Raw genomic sequence first — 17,190 nt, 5'->3', positions numbered from 1 at the left:
GTCGGTAGAATGAGAGGGAGAAGAGATAAGGAAAATTGTATTTTTCGAGTGTATTCAATGTGCGTTGAATGCGATTTATGAATCAGCGCTAATCACAGTGAACTTATAGTAAGTATTAACGTATAGGCAATGCAATTGAATATGTTTGGTATTCCAAACAGGGATTTGTACTTTTGCACTTTGGGTGTGTGTTGCTGTTGCCGTTGCCGTTGCGGTTGCCATTGCGGTGGCAACAGTTGCCAGTTGCAGTTAGAAAAAGTGCAACTGGAGGCCAGGTGGTGGTCAGGTGGCGGTCGCAACTTTGTAGACCAAAAAGGGGGGCGGGCAGCAGAAAGGAGGAGTTGTTCAGAGCCAAGGGCCAGCCCTGGCACTGAGACTTGGAAGTCATGTGTGTGCCGTTTAATCATTGTTATTGTAACACGGCATGAATTTCAATTAATTTTACGCGCTACCAGAAGACAGTAAAGGCAGCAAAGTCAGCAAACAAGAGAAGGAGAAGTTGCCTGGTGACGTTGCCATCGTCGCTTGGCGTTGATGAAATTGTTGGCTCACTTTGAATTTGCCGGCAGCAAGGACATCATCCAGCCAGCTTGTCTACATGTAAGTGAACAGACTGAGAGTGAGACTGAGTCTGAGTGTGTGTGTGTGTAATAGCTTCATGCCTGGCGGCTGTGTGAACATCAAGCTCATCAAGCTGCAAACCCGCCACGGCAGCCGCGGTAAATGCAACACAAACAACCGCAACAACAGCAACAGCAACAACAAAGCTGTAATTTACTCTACTTGATGGCAACCTGCAAGTCAAGACAGCCTCTGGCGGAGTGGGTGGAGTGTCTTGCCTTTGCTTTCGGCATTGGCTTTAGCATCACTCTGCTCTACTCTTCTCTCTCTCTCTCTCTCTCTCTCTCTCTCTCTCACTCTTGCGTCTTTCCTCTACTCTTGTCTTGGCCAAGATCTTTCGGCAAACTCAATTTGCAGTGCCGGACTTTTGTCCTGGCTCAAGTGTTGCGCTTCATTTACATAATTTAATTGAATGTGACGTAGGCTGGACCCCAAGCTAAGAGACTTTTACTGAGACAGCGACTGAGACTTCGACTTCGACTCAGATCGAGTCTCTCTTCAGCACTTGAAGCCGAAACAAGTGTAGCTGGTAATGCATTTGGGGAGGGACTCTTGTAACACCTTTAATTTTATGAGCGAATCTGCAACATGGGAAAAGGGCAAATGGAAAAGGGCTGCACCGTTAGCTGGCGAAAGTTTTGCAGAAAGTTATTTATATATTTTTGAAATTTATCATTTTACTTCTATTATATTTTATTTGTACAACAGCAAATTCCTGATATAAACTTAAGCAATCGATATTGAAAAGCAATTGAGTAAATTTGACTTTTGAGAAGCCACAAAAGTTAAAAATTTCTATGATAAATCATTTTTGTTGGAGTTCAGTCAAAAGTCAAGGGCGAGCCTTCTGCACTTTTTATTATGTTTTATAAGGAATTTTAAAATTATAAGATTTATGTGCAGGTAGTAAATAACAAAAATGTACTTTACTAAGTGAGTATTTGAAGATATGAATTATTAATTAATATTTTTTTTATATGTTTTATAATACTCCGACGAAGGCTGTAAAGTTAGTTTACTTTTAATTGCTGGCAGTTATTATATTATTTGGTTTGGTTTGTTATTGTATAGTTAATATGACAAATTCAAATATTCAGAAATTTTTATTTGGTCATCACATTTAAATAAAATAATTTATTCATACTTAATATTGCTTATGTGTTCGTTTGTTCGCTAACTATTATTTATCGATCGATCTAACTATTGCGTTTTAGATTTCATTCAAGTCATAAATAAATTCTAAAAATTCGAATTTTTTGTTGTTAAATATATGACAAACCAGAAGCAAATCATTCAATGATATATCAGAACATTAATTATTATATGATATGCTACTGTTGCGTCAAACATTTTAAACTTTGAATACCTTAAAACCTATAATTTTTAATGAAGGTAACACAAAACTATTTAAAGTAAATAAATCCATTTAATTTTAATAAATTAAGTGGTAAATATATAAATATAAATATTTTTATTATATTTTATATTTTTTATTTTATATTTTAGATTTTATTAAAGAAACTTGTGTTACCTAAATACACCTAAATAATCATTTATAGACTGATATAGCAATTAGTTAGCCAAAAAGTACTGCAATTTTTAGCACTTCAATCTAGCTACATAAAAGTAGTCAACAACCAAATACGAAATCGAATATTCGATGCTCAGTTGTGAATAGGCCGCAACACTCGAATCGATTGTGAACGCTTCCCATGAGGTCAATTCCCACTCACACTCACACACTCACACATTCACACACATTCATTCCCAGCACATGTGGAAGCCAACTCTTCCCCTCTTCCCCTACAATGCTCACTCCCTCCTCTCTTGGTTGCTCCTTTGAAAAGCTCATTTCGCTGAGCTTCCAACATAATCGCAATCATAATCTTCAGCATTTTATTTCATTTTCTCGCGTTGTTGTTGTTGTTGTTGCTTTTCGGTCGCTGTTCGGTTTCATTTTGCTCTTTATGCTTTGCTGCAATTTCTTAATGGCCGACTTGCACTGTCTCTCCCTCCCCCCCTGCCTCTCTTCACCCCACAAACAATGCAACTCCACCAATCACGTTCGAAATATAAATTGTGGAAATGATGGTTTTTCTGCTGCAGTTTCTGCAGTCTTCCCTCTTACTCCCCTCGCTCTCCCCCTCTCTCTCTCTTAGCTTCCCCTGGGTCCAACTGCTGATGGTTAAGTCGACCTCGAAACCGCAAAATATGCTGCTGACCATCTTTTTGGGGGCAACGCCGTGGAAAATTGCGTGGCGCTGTCGCTTTTGGTTTTTTCTGTTGTTGCTCTACGGCGATCGCTTTACGGAATGAAAATGCCGTTCGTGCTGCTGCCACAAGGGGCAGCCGCAGTCGGCGTTGTAACTCTTAATGAAAAACAAACGTCGCAGCAATTTTCCAGTTAGAACACAAAAAAAAAAACGCCAGCATCCAGAATCTTTTTCGCTGAGTGTAATTTTAAAATACGCGCAGCTTTAACGAATTGTGCAAAGAGAGAAAAGTTAAAGGAGACGAACTGATGAAGAAGAAGAACTGTATGAAAATAATGGGAAAAAAAGAGTAAAATGAAATTGAGGCAGCCACAAACGGAGGGGCACAAACAATCACAGTTTAGATTTCTGTATTCACAGTCGACTCAAGTCTCTCAAGTCGAGTCGAGTCTTTCTCGTTGTTGTTGTTGTTGTTGCTTTTAATATTACTTTGGCGCTTTTCGTATGTCTTCGCCAATATTCGCCAAGGTAATAACTCAGGTGATTATAGTAATTATGCGTTCTGACGCGATCCAGCCACGGATAACGCTATTTCGATATAATTGAAAAATGCTGATAGACGCTGATTGTGTCGACTGGAGTCAAGAGTCGACTTCAGAGTTGAGACTCAAGAGTCGACTTCAGAGTTGAGTTGAGAGGCGACTTCGAGTCGAGCGGCGGCAGATTGACTAACTGTCCAGTCCAGTCCGGATTCGGTTCGTTTCGGTTTTGGTAGCTCTCCGTCTTCGGTGTTCAAGCTGGCCCTGAGTTAATGGACGCGCCACCAATCACAGTTCATGAATTACATCGCCATCGCCATATTGTTATGGGAATGTCTTCTGCACAGAGCTTCGACTCTCGACTTTGACTTCGACTTTGACTTCGACTGCGGCAAAATGTTCTTTGATGCCGATTTCATTTTTCGATATTGAAAATAACCATGCATTAAGCCGAGCTTCAACCTAACTGAATCATGCTCACAGAGAAACACCCAACGAGACAGAACGAGAGAGTGAGAGAGAGTGAGAGAGAGAGAGAACTGCGAGAGAAGAGTTCAAGTTATCATCTCGTGACAATCTGTGTGCTTCAAGTACATCGTTGAAAGTGTTATTGTCACGTAAATTCAATTAGTTTAATTACAAGTTTCATCGATGTTGGCACCTCTGTAACGGTCTCGCTTCCTCTTCCCCTCTTACTCCCTCTCCCCTTCTTTTCTCACTCTGCCTTTCACCTCCTTATTTTTTTTTTTGGGGCAATTTGCAATTCAATCGCAGTTTCTGAACTCATTTTTAAGTTTATCGCCATCCTACAAAATTGGTCTTGGGTGGCTTTCCTCTTTTAGTTGAGGAAAAGTGCTTGGCTGATTATGATTATGTGGGTGAGGTAACTTGATGGTCACGATGGCCAGCCAGTTAAGCTAAATGTTTAATAAACTCTCTCTCTCTCTCTGGCCAAACTCGACAGCCCATTAAATTGAACTGTAAATTGAGAAATTGCCTCAGCTCAACATATTCCAATCAGCAAGAGGTTACGGGTTACGCTTAGCGTAGATCGGAAAATAATTAAAATTAAATCGATATAATTTATGCTTAAAGATTACCAAAGATTGCACTTTTTGTTGTCCAATTAATGTGCAGAAAATCATAGAAAATAGAGCATAATAAGAATGAATTCAATATAATATTTGAAGCTACAGTAAAAAAATGAATCTATAGACTTCCATTCTTTTTTTAACTTGCATCTAAATGAATTTTTGTATACTACGAACGATATATTTATACTCAGTTAATAAAAATAATTTATTTTAAAAGATTGAAAATTCCATATTTAATCTTTACAGAATAAAGTATATAGCATAGTAATGATGTTTTTAAAATATTTCAAACTAAAAACTAAGAAAAGATTTCTATTTCATCTAATAAGCTTTGTATACTACTATAAAATCCCAAATATAGTTAATTTTCTCAACTAAAAATGTATCTTTGCAAATATAAAATATTATCTCTAGCGTTTATACTGTATGTATAAAGAGGGTTTTCAGTCCAAAGATTCTATTTAAAAATATATAATGCCATCAAATATGCTAGGTATACAACTGCCAAAATATTTGCAATAAATAATATAGTAGAAATCAGTATACAGAAATTATGTATTTTAAAATATTAAATATATCACTCTTCTAGAAAAGAAAAGTGCTAAAATCAATAATCATAATGCTATGTATGAAGCTCAAATTGAACGCAGAAAACGAGGTTTTAAATTAAGATCAATATTCCACTAGATTGACACTTTTTTTTTAAATTCTGGGCACTATAGGATATTTCGATTGGAGGAACCGATATCGTCAAATAGGTTTGGTTTACTATGAGCAAAATTGATTTATTGCAAATTATATTATATATTTTTATATTTTATAATCTACAAAAATATAATCTATATAATATTTATATGCTATATTTTATTGTCTACTAAAATGTAAGTACTTAAATATTACATACTATTTGTAATTCTTATACTTTGAAGCGCTGAGTTCACTTAATTTAAGTTTTTCCAATGTATTTCTCAAATTTGCATATACAGTACATTGCTGTGATATTAGTTTATTAACATGAGACAGTTTTGATAGATAAGGCTTAGAGACTTTGGATGTGAATATAGCTTAGATAATACTGCCAAAATAAACTTCTAAAATAAATTACAAATTTCAGGCATATGACAGTTTCCTTTAGACAAAGCCTAATCATTATGCATCTCTTCCCTTTATAAATCCTATCAGGGTTATGACTTGACACTTCCCCAACTCAGTTGGTATATTATATTCAATGATTATATTATATTGTGCACATAGTTGCCAAATTTATTTACTAGCAATTAAAGCCCAATCAATATGCAATTTGCACTTATTTTGGGTTCGTTCTCTCTCATTCTCTTGATATAATGCTCACACACATAGAGTCGAATTGGAAGCCGTTAGTTTTGGTATATAAAGATTTAAGTGGTATAATTTCCTATGTGCAATGCAGTGCAGGCAGCTCAGGGGACGTGGGGAAGAGGAAGTTGATTCAGTGCCATTGGCAGGACAATTTGAATACGGCAACGCCCCCAAAACAAAAGGCGACAAACTCAGAGAGATGGAGAGTGCACCTGTGTATATGTGTGTGTGTGTGTGTGTATATTGATAGAGTATCCTTGTGTGGTGGCTAGCTAGAGGTATTTACCTATAGTAGGGGAATCCCTGGGGCACATGCAAATCCATTGGCATGCCGCCGCTCGCCGCCGCCGCCGCCAAATGATGATGATGATGCGAATGCGGATGCGAATGTGCATGCGAATGCGAATGTGGATGCGGATGCGAGTGCGGATGATGATGCGGATGGCCGGGATGCATGGCGTGTGTATGATGTGCGGCAGCTGCCACATTCTGGACATGCGCCGCAGCCGCTGCCGCTGCAAAGCCCGCATCCGAAGCCATCGAATGATGCCCGAGGACCGCTGCCCAGGGGGAGGCAACGAAACCGCTGCCATGATGCTCCATGTTGATGCGCGCTTGTTATCGATATCGTTTATCGGTTTATCGTTTCACACTGCACACAAGAATTGCAATAAATATGCGATATATGCAATATATATACTTTATAGTGAAAGAGAGATCTTATGTATTATTGTGGGCTATATAGCCAGCTGTGATTTGATTCAACTCGCGCCAAGATGGCGGCCATTATTTACCGTTAACGCGCATGGCCGCGACAAAAGGACGAGGACAACGACGACGACAATGAACCGACGGCGAATTCGCACAGCGAGAAATGAAATACACATGCAGTATATATATGTATATATAAAGTAGGTTCCAGGACGAAAGTCGGAACTCGGCACTCGACACTCGACACGAATTTGCGATTCGACTCGTTTCGACTCTCGGTTTCGGCTTTGGGCTTTTTCGCACGTTGTTGGTCCGCGTTCACCTCTGCACGGCACGAAAATTGGCGATAAACTATCGCCTCGCATCAGGAAACATGGTCGCTTGGTCGCTTGGACGGTTTGGTCGTTTTGGTCTGCGGGTTTGTTGCCTCAGCCTCTCAGTCTCTGTCTCAGTCTCTGCTGCTGCTGCTGCTGTTGTTGCTACTGCCTCATCGTCATCTCTCTGCTGCTGCTGCTGCGGCTGCAACAACGATTGCAAGCTGCAAATGGTGGTGGAGCAGGTTTTGTGTCGAAGCCCCCAAGTGAGCGCAGCCAACAGCCTCAGAGCAACCGAGCATCGGAGCATCGGAGCATCAGAGCCTCAGAGAGCAATCTCGCAGGCCGGCCCCGCTGCGTCGACCTCGACAGCGACAGCAACAGCAGCAACAGAGGCAGCAGCAACCACAACCACAACAGCAACATCCCAGCAGCATCCAACACACACACTCAAGCTCAAACTCAGTCGAAGCCTTGCCTTTTTGGCTTTGTTTATTGTTTTTGCGTTTGCTGTTTTTGCCATCAAAGTGTTGCACAAATCGGCAGACACTCTCCCGGCAACAACAACAACAACAACAACGACAACACTTGCCACATGTTTATGGCCACAACAACTCTGCAGCTTAATCGCATTCGCAGCTTGTTCTCCCTTCTTCTCAGAGCTTCCTCTTGCTTACCTTTGCTTACCTGCTCTCTCTCTCTCGCTTTGTCTCTCTCCTTCTCTCTCTGTGTGTGTGACTCTCAGGTAGCCAAGGATGCCGCAGCAGGCATCCTCTGGAGATTTCGCTGCCTCCTCGATACAGCAAACATTGAGTTGTGTTCTTGGCGATAAGCAAACCTATTGGGGAGTCATTTCAACGATTGCGGTTCTTTTTTTCTCGCTTTTTTTTGGGTTTTGTGGGAATTGCATTATTGCTGAAATTTGCTAAATTGTTCAATATGGCATCTTAATAAAATATTATGCCGGGTTTTCGCGGTAGCCACCGCAACGGGAGATGAAAAATTGTGTTTTTTATTGGTCTTTAACTATTACGATCGTAGCTCGATTTATCTATTTAATCGATTGTGGCATTTAGTTAGAAACTTTTTGCGGCGACTTCCATTTTTTTCAATTCTCTTGTCGATTATGACTAAATGGTAGTTGACTAGTATTTTCCCATATATTTCTTAGAGCTTCTATAAAATATACCTATATATCTTTTATATAGCATCATTCCTTATATTATGCATTAAGGCCAATTTCAAATGTAATATTTATAAAAAGAAAGCTTTGAATTCTTATTATTGTCGTGAATTTTAATATGGTTCTCACTTCCTCTGCTGGAGTTTTATTTCTTATTATTTTTAACAGAAAGTGTAATATGGATTATTTTCGATTGAAAAATAGCCGTAATCAATGAAATTCTTAGGTTTGTTATATTTGTTCAGCTTTAAAATGTTTCTATTTTAATATCATAATTTATGATATGGTTGTCGAATCTTTTGCTGTTGCCAATTAAAGAAAAATACAGTCAATAGTATATGAAAAGCACAAATTATATAATTTGAATGAAAAGAAAAATAAAAAGTAAATACATAGTTTAAAATCAACACAAATTTTATGATGTGTACTTTTGTTTACAGAAAGTCGACTATGATCTCAACATTGGATTGATTTTATATTTTAAATTGTATAATAATAATATCTTTACAGAATCTTATAGTAATTTGGATGAAATTAAAGACTGTTGATAATAATTTACGAGTTTAAGAATTGTGTAACAGGTTAAGTAGAGAAAAACCTTTAGTAATTTTATTTCTTAATTATTATTATATATAATGAAAATAGTCCAAACTTTCTATAAAAATTGATGTTTATTTTGAAATAATGAAGATTTTGTTATGTTAAAAGCAGCGTTAATTCTGAAATGAAATCTTAATTCATTATTTTGTATATATTTTCTCAGCTTAAAACTTTTCGTCTATACTTCTCATCTTATTTGTGTGATTTAAAAAATAATTATATTATTTGGCGAGCTCTTCAAATATGAATTGTCTTTATCCTGGTTGTTCCGGTGTCTCTATTTATTTGCTGCTTAAATATGTTTATTCTTATTATTATTTGTACGCTTGTTGTTCTCATAAAATTCCTAAGCGATGCATTAACACAATTGAAACAATTCTAAAAGCTTTCCCATAGCTATCATAATCGAACAACAGCCTCGAACACTGCATTTATATATTCATAATAATGAAATCCAAACTCCTTTCAATTCCGACTCTCAGGCTGTGGAGTTGTCTCTGCAGTTGCCTCCCTTTCCCCGCTCAGAGTTGTTGCAGTTGTTGCTCCCGCTGAGGGGCCAATCTGCTGACAACTTAGTTAAATAAGGCGCCACCTGTCAAGTGATTTTCAATAAAAATAAATTCGTGATTACACGACAATATCGTCGACGAAAAATCGAAGATCAGCCAACAACAACAATAACAACAACCACAACAATAACAAAAGACTCCCACGGGGAACAAACTGAACTGAGGAGGACTGAACCAAAGTCGCAGCAGTTTCTTTGCCTCTTCTGATTCTGATTCAGCAGCTTCTACCTTAACTTGCCACGGCAAAATCGCACACGACTCCAGCATCGAGAATCCTTGTGGCACAAACACACAGATAAAGAGGGAGAAACTTCTGTATGTGAGTCGTGCAGGGTCAACGTCAATACTGAACGTCGTTCCCTCTGTCTGTCCGTCTGTCTGTCTGTCCGTCCGTCTGTCTGTCCGCTGTCCGCTTGGCTCTGTTGTCCCACTGTCTTGGCTTGTTTACAGTGTGCAAAAATCATTTAGACAAGTTGACAAAAGCTCGTTTGGAACGTGAGTAACATGACTCGGCCTGAGGCTCGCTCCAACAACAATAACAACAACTGAGAATCGACTTGCGACTTGCATTTGGTAGTTTGCTTTTAGTTTGGTTTTGTTTTGTTTTGACTTGGCTGCGACTTCGCCTTGGGTTTGGCTCGAATTGTTTGTCGCCAGTTTCATTTCATTTGAGTTCAGCTCAACGATGCTAAAGTCTTAATTCTAAACATGGCAAATGTACTTGGAGCGTGCTGCTGCCCCAACTTTAGCTCTCGACTGTGGCTGCGCCTCAGAGCACAAAATGAGGCCTTGCCCCCGGCATACGAATCGTTGCTGACCTTTTATTGTAATGAAAATGATATCTACTTTAGCTACTCGACTGTAAAGTCAACTCGGGTTACCAGTAATCAACATCGAGACATCGACTCGACGCGATTCTTAATGTCGCATATCAAAGTGTTGGCACATAAAAATGTTAAGATCTTAATAGGCATTTAGTTGCCTCTGGGTGTCAGTATGAAATGCCAGTGCAATATCAGTTTCAATTATGTAAGGAATTTTAAACGGTTCGTTTAGTGAAATCAAATCAGGTATTATGTAGTATAAGTAGTGGAAATGTTAGATATATGATTGAGCAACTTATTGTCGTGTATAAACGATCAATAGGTTTTATGTTTATCAAGTGTTTATAAATACTGGTTCCTCTAAAAAATATTAAATTAACGTATACATATATTCTTAACATTGTGGTTCTTTAAAGCTAAACTTTTTAAGTTAGATAACTTGTTCTTAAAAAGTAAGTAGCATTCACTACCAGAATATTTTCTATAATTGTTATAAGCTGTTCTTAAAAAAATAAATAAAGTACTAACAAGTAAAACAAGTAACAACTAAAATACCCGATACCAAATTTAAATAAAAGCAAAACTGTACGGTAATATTCTTAAAATATACCAAAGGAATATATCTAGATATACTACTACATTTAAAATATACCATAGAGTACTAAATATACCGCAAAAGAGTGCGGTAGTAAATAAATATTTGAATATTCAATATACTACTATATTTAAAATATACTATATAGTTTAAAATATACTAGATTGTTAACCAAACCAACTAAGTCGCGACTGTCGCAGCTTTTTATGTTTTATTCAATGTTTTTCATATGTTCTAGTAATTTTATTTATATAATTTAATTGATTGATAAGTATTTTTTCATGGGAAGACATTTAAATATTATATTTTTTAAAATAAAAAAAATCGTATTTTTATTGAAAATATTGCAGAATTCTAAAATTTAATAAAATTCTCTAATTAACAAGCAGTTTTCTTAAAAAAGTTCTGCATTTTTTAAGGTACAAAATTATCGTTTATTCAATATATTTTTCCAATCCTTGATTAAATAACTAATTTCTGATACTTTGAGAAAATTTATTTAAATATCGAAATTCTAAACCTTCTACAACATATTTTTCCATAATATTCGATGGACTTTCCCGAAAATTATTAACAACTTTCATAAGTAACTCTTTTCATTTCCTTTGTTTAATGATTAGTTTAAGAACTAACTCAAAAGCAGGAACTGCAAGCGCAACTTTCAAAGGGCGATGAAGTTATGGTTGCATGTAAGTGAAATACATAAGCCATAATACACACAGAGATATACTATATATATGTAGTATATGAATATATAGATGGATATGCTTGGCATATCGGCTGTGAAGTAACGACAAGCAGTAGACAAACTCTCGAAATATGTGCTAAAAAGTACACAAAACTTCTTGATGGGATATTTGCTGGGAACTTTGCCAACGTTGTCGCTGGCACGTGATAAGCATACTGGATGCATGAAAAACTCTGTGTGTGGAAAAGTGCTGAGAGAGAGAGATAGAGAGAGAGATAGAAAGAAAGAGAGAGAACGAACTGAAAGCCGTGAACCGTGAGCCGTGAGACGAGAGCTGAGAGCTTCACGTCAGGATTACAATTTCTCGTATTGATTTTCTCTTTGCACACACACACAGAAACGAAAAAGTTTAATGAAATCTCGTGTATTGCGATTTTCATTTGGAAACTTTAAAACTATGCGACGAAACTTACGAACTTGATTTATGCACCTGTCGAGCTTGACAGCTTTATCTTTGGGATCAGGCAACTGTAAGACCTTCCCTGATTGATTCGCCTGAAAGTCGAATGGAAATTAAAATGGACGGACAGACAGACGGAGAGACGGAGACGGAGAGAAACAAACAAATAAGTCGAATCGTTGTCGCGGCTTTAACGACCTAACCGTTGGATTGTTTTCGACGTGTCTATCATATTAAATACCGCCTTGGTGACTTGGATAATACTCTCGGTGCTCGATGTTCGGTACTTGCTAAGTTGGGCCTACAATTTCGGTAGTTGATGCCGTGCATTTAAAGCGCACACCTGACCACAGACTGAGGCCCTGAGACAGCGGCTTTGAATTTGGACTCCGACTTCGTCATCGACTTCGACTTCGACTCTCTTGGAATCGGTGACAATATAAAAATTTCGTAGAATTGCCGATATTTATGAGTGTTGTTTGGATTTGCATAACTGGGTCTCAGACATACCATACATGCTTAATGCGAGAAACTTTCCCAAACACGAAAATATATAAAAAGAAATGCGCCTTTAATCTGTAAGGGATGCAACGGAAATCGTGAACTCAGCGGAGGGGTTGGGAAGGGAAGGGGAGGGGAGGAAAGGTAAGCTGATGGCTGCGAACCAGGCCCCTTGATATTGATTTCCTGCTCCGAAAGAGAGTCCAGCGACTTGATGAGTACGTGACCAGCATTGGAAAGTGGCCAATGGCCAAAGTGTGACCATCAGATGGTCAACGTTTGGTCCTCGCAGCTTCCCATCTTCTTCGCTTCTTCCCCCTTCTCTTGACTGTCGTCTCAGGTGTTGTATGCAAAAGTCGCGTTTGCGGAACGTGTGAACAGTTTTTAGCAATTAACTTGGGCGTGCAAGACAGGGAGCCACTTCTTCTTCTTCTGATCAGCTTCCCTTTTCTCTGCTCCACCTCCTCTTGCGTCTCCTCAACTACGGCACGAGGCGTCATGCAGTCTGGAACTGTGGGGCGTTCTCCACTCCAACTCCAACTCCAACTCTGACTCTGACTTCGCAGAGAGCGGCGTGCGCCAAAAGCCAAAACATTCATCCTAATTGGCGTTCAATCTTTGTATCCCGCCTGCGATTTGCATGCACGCGATGCTCTCATCGCACTCGCACTCGCACTCGTAGCCACGTTCTTAAATTCTTGCACAGTGGTGCAAGTAGAATGAGAATACTAATCTAAATTAAACAAAAGTCTAGAGTGTTTGTCAAAATTAACTTTTAGTTCAAATAACATATGTAACTAATTTTTCTATAATAACTATTAAAAACATAACATAATATTATAAATTGTATAGAAATTCTTCATAAAGTGTATTGTTGTTATATTAATAATGTAAAATTGATATAAAAATGTATGTTTAATATTATTACAATTGTACTTTGAAACTCAAAGCAAAAGCATTTGTTTACTATATGGTTTTTTTCGGACGTAATATAAGTGATTTGTTATTTAGTCAATAAAGTCTATCTTTAATTTTAATATTTTCATACATTTCATGCATTAATATTAATTAAAGAATTCAATATTTTATTCTTAATTTACATTTTAGAAGAATTGTAATTGAGAAATATTTCACGATTTAAAAAAGAATAGATTTGGAAAATAATACAACTGTAAAATTTTAAGTATAGTTCTAAATTATACATGGATTTATGTTTAGTGTATAATTGAAGTTCTTTTTTTATAGCAAATTTCTTTATTCAATAGAAATAAACATTTTCATGAAAAAGACATATTCCTTATTCAATAAAATGTTTATTTTGAGCTTCTTGTAGGTGAAAAAAAATTCATTTACAATTGACTATTGCCACAAAAAAATTACAAAATTTAATAATCTTCCTAATCATTTTATTTGTATATTTTTTCAATATTTTTTATCAGCATATTATATTAGTTAAAGAGGTGACTGTCCCATTTAGTATTTCTTAAAGTATTACTTAATTCCCACTCTGTTCGTAATAAATTTTATTGTTTATCAAATATTATTTTTTTCTGCAAATAATTGCTCAAATCGGTTGCAGCTGTTCCTAATTTATTTTACCGACTATCAATTAATATTCTCAAATTTTCACTAGATTCCGTACCACTGTGCTTGGGTCGCAACAGTTGCGGATGATGCTCAATCGCAAATGTTTGCAATGTTTGCGCAACTAATTAACATTTTTAATGGTGAATCCTTGTAAGACGCAGCACAGTGGCAATCGTCAGGCCAAAGTCTGCTGTCGCAACCTTTCTGCCTCTCCCCAATTTGCCTCCGCCACACACACCTTGCCACCTTGCCACAACAACGGGCGTCCTTCGGCGGGGGCAAAATTGAAAATCGAGACACTGCGTTTTTGGTTTTTTGTGTTTGTGTTTAAAGGATTTGCGTTGGCAAATGTCAAATGTTGTTTCTTTGCAGTTGTTGCCGTTGTTTTTTGTGGTGTTTTTTGTTTATATTTAATTTAGATTCATGCCGCCTGATAATTTATGCGGCTTCTCAACGGTTTCCGCCTCATGCCAGGCTCCAGACGAAGAGGCTTTTTTGCATGAAAGTTGCCGACGGCGCTTTTGATTTAGGGTTGTCATATGCTCGTAAAGCGGGCGCGCTTTTGTAGATAACAAATCTGGCGACGAGCGGCGACTTTGAGACCGCGAACCGAAAGCTGAGATCTGAGAGCAGAGAGCTTCGAGTGTCCATCCACATCTCGGATCAGCGATCTCCGATCTCTTCAGCCTCAACTTTAGCTTCAACTCCAACTCCATCTCCAGCTCAGTTCCAGTTGCCAGTTGCCAGCTGCCAAAACGGTTGCGGTTGTCGTTTGTAATAGAGAAATATATCACTCGGCATAATGCTCGTATTTAGACAGAAGGTAGAGTTCCATCGCTTATCGCCGTACACAATCGTTGACTGCCTGACCTTTCGAATGCGTTGTCCTGCGAGTGTCCTGCCAGTGTGTCCTTGAGCAGGTTTTTACAGTTAACCGAAGAGATTCACTTTCTAGGGAAAGCAGCAATAAACAAGGCCAATAATGTCATAAATTTCATAAAGTGTCAAAAGGAACACCTGAAACGAACACACAGCATTCTACTAGATCTCGATCCCGATCGTGTCTTCGTCTCCGTCTCGGTTTTAGGCATTGTCCATAGGGGCGTTTGCCCTTTATCGAACAACAATCAGAATGGTTTGCTCTTGAGCAAGATAAACGGTTGTCTTTAGCAGGCAACGAGATGGAAGGTCCTGGGAAGTACTTAATGTAAAACTAACACGATTTTTAAGTGGCATATAAAGAAAATAATGGTATAAATGGAATACAAAAGATAAACCACATTGCATATAGAATTCTTTTATTTATGAGAATAAAGGAATTACATTTATTAACAGTCACAGAATGTAGAACAATAAATATAAAAATAAAAGTTAAGCCTCAAATCTGTCATTTATAAAAATATCTTACCAAATTGCGAATTTTGAAAGTTGTTTATTAATGAATTTTATATTTCCATAACAATACTAAGATTTCGTTTTTTCCACGAAGTATATACATAGTTGTATTTGGTTTTCATTTTGTACAATTTAGTTGTATTCAAATCGAGAAGGAAAGCTACAATCGAGTATGAGATACCCGCTATCCACTTTCAAAAAAATCATATAAAAATATAACCAAAAAATCTGAAAATAGCTAAAATATGCAGACGTCTTCTTTTTTGCATATTTATATACTACTACATTTAATTATAGTCAGACAAAGCAGTTAAGATCCTATATTCGTCTAACAAAAGTATTTGTGAAATAACTCCTACAATTTTTATTATATCGCAACCAAATTTTCAGGAAACATAAGAACTGCAGTTTTTAATGTAAATACGAAAAATCGCTAATAAATATTATAATTGAAACTATTTTTTATAATGGTATTCAAATCATCATTCATTAAGATTGTTAATAATATCGTACTCAGTAGTTATTAAAATCAAACTGAATAAAGAATTTTTACAAATGAATAATATAAAGTTTGTTCTTCCTTAAATATCAAAACAAATTCTTTTGTCAATAAATCGATATAAATGACTCATTTAAGTTTTCTTTTCATTTCCATTTTCCCTTTGTTGTTGCCTACTTTTGAAAGAGAGCTTCATCTTGACCGGTTCAATGACCAACGAGACACTCGGACACTCCTTAACACATACCTGTTAATAATTCATGACTGTTTTATGTGGCTGTGGCAATGCCGCAAATAAATTGAAGTAGCAATTTCCATTTTATTTTTATGATCGATGAAATTCCCAGTTCGAACATTTCGAATACCCGATGATGTTCTTTTTTTCGCTCTCTTTCTCGCTCACTTGGTGGTCATCGTCCAAACTGTGAATGTTCAATAACAATAAACAGGGAAGAGGAATCGACATCATCGACATCATCATCATTATACCTTTGATGCTTTAAGCTTGTGGGAATTGCAAGTTATTCTTAGCGTAGTTCTTTAGCCGGAATTCACTGATTAAACTCATTATCATAAAGTTGAATATCGCAGATCATGTTTAAAGCGCACTTCATAAACAAATTGTTAGCTAGTTTCGCCAGCAATTTAATAACCAGCTACACAGCCACAAAATGCGGCAAATTAAGTTATTAAGAGATTCTTTCAATTTTTCGTGTGCTCGCTTCTCGGATTTTGAATTGAATCAAACGGGTTGTGCTCCGCCTCCTCCTTCTCCTCCCCTTCCCCCTCAGAAAGGGGGCAGGGTCCATGGACTGGCGCCGTGTTAATTAAAATGCAATCAGCGTCAAGAATACTAATGAAATATATTCGCTACGAGTTCGAGTGCCCCTTCCCTCTCTCCCTCTCTCTCGCTCTCTCTCTTTTGTACATTGTATGTAGATACGAATAACTCAATTTGTCATATTGCCTGAGCAACTGACAGACGCAGTTGCAGTTGGAGAAGCAGTCACAGTTTTAGAAGCAGTCACAGTTTGATAAGCAGTTGCAGTTTGAGTTGTAGTCAAAGTTTGGCAGTCAATATTGAAATCCTTTTTCAGCAATTAAAGCAATAAGTAAAGATAACCTTAGAGCATATCTCAGTCGTGTTTACCCCTTTTTCTAATTACAGGGTATGTGCTTATTTAATTAACAGCATGTCAAAGTGATTCTCATTAATGTTTTTGGGTACATTGAGAGAGATTTGCATTCTCAGTTATTCAGACACTTTTGCAATCTTTTTCATGAGTTAAAGCTATAAGAAAAGAGAAGTTTCGAGCGATGTCAGTCGTTCTTACCTCTTTTTCTAACAATGTTGTCGGGTAATCTGAGAGAAATTTGCTTTCTTAGTTATGCAGTCACTTCTATAATCCTTTACAGAAATTAACGTAATTAGGAAAGATAACTTTAGAGTATATCTCAG

General features: G+C 37.2%; 1 protein-coding gene across 3 annotated transcripts in view; it reads right to left on the bottom strand.

Annotated features, from left to right (window-relative positions):
• The window catches only part of LOC133842142 (protein trachealess), a 39,381-nt gene extending 32,851 nt beyond the window's left edge, over positions 1–6,530 (bottom strand). For 2 of the 3 annotated variants that reach the window (XM_062275111.1, XM_062275112.1), the window contains exon 1: positions 6,092–6,530. In XM_062275111.1, the coding sequence (XP_062131095.1) occupies positions 6,092–6,408 (317 nt within the window). In that variant the 5' untranslated portion in view covers positions 6,409–6,530. The remainder of the gene's footprint in view (positions 1–6,091) is intronic. The other variant, XM_062275113.1, reaches the window with a different exon arrangement.
• Positions 6,531–17,190: the final 10,660 nt, after the last annotated feature.

The sequence above is a fragment of the Drosophila sulfurigaster genome, chromosome 3 (genome assembly GCF_023558435.1).
Source record: "Drosophila sulfurigaster albostrigata strain 15112-1811.04 chromosome 3, ASM2355843v2, whole genome shotgun sequence".
NCBI classification, from domain to species: Eukaryota; Metazoa; Arthropoda; class Insecta; order Diptera; family Drosophilidae; genus Drosophila; species Drosophila sulfurigaster.
Note: the sequence above shows the minus strand (reverse complement) of the source record. Positions and strands in the feature narration are given on the sequence as shown.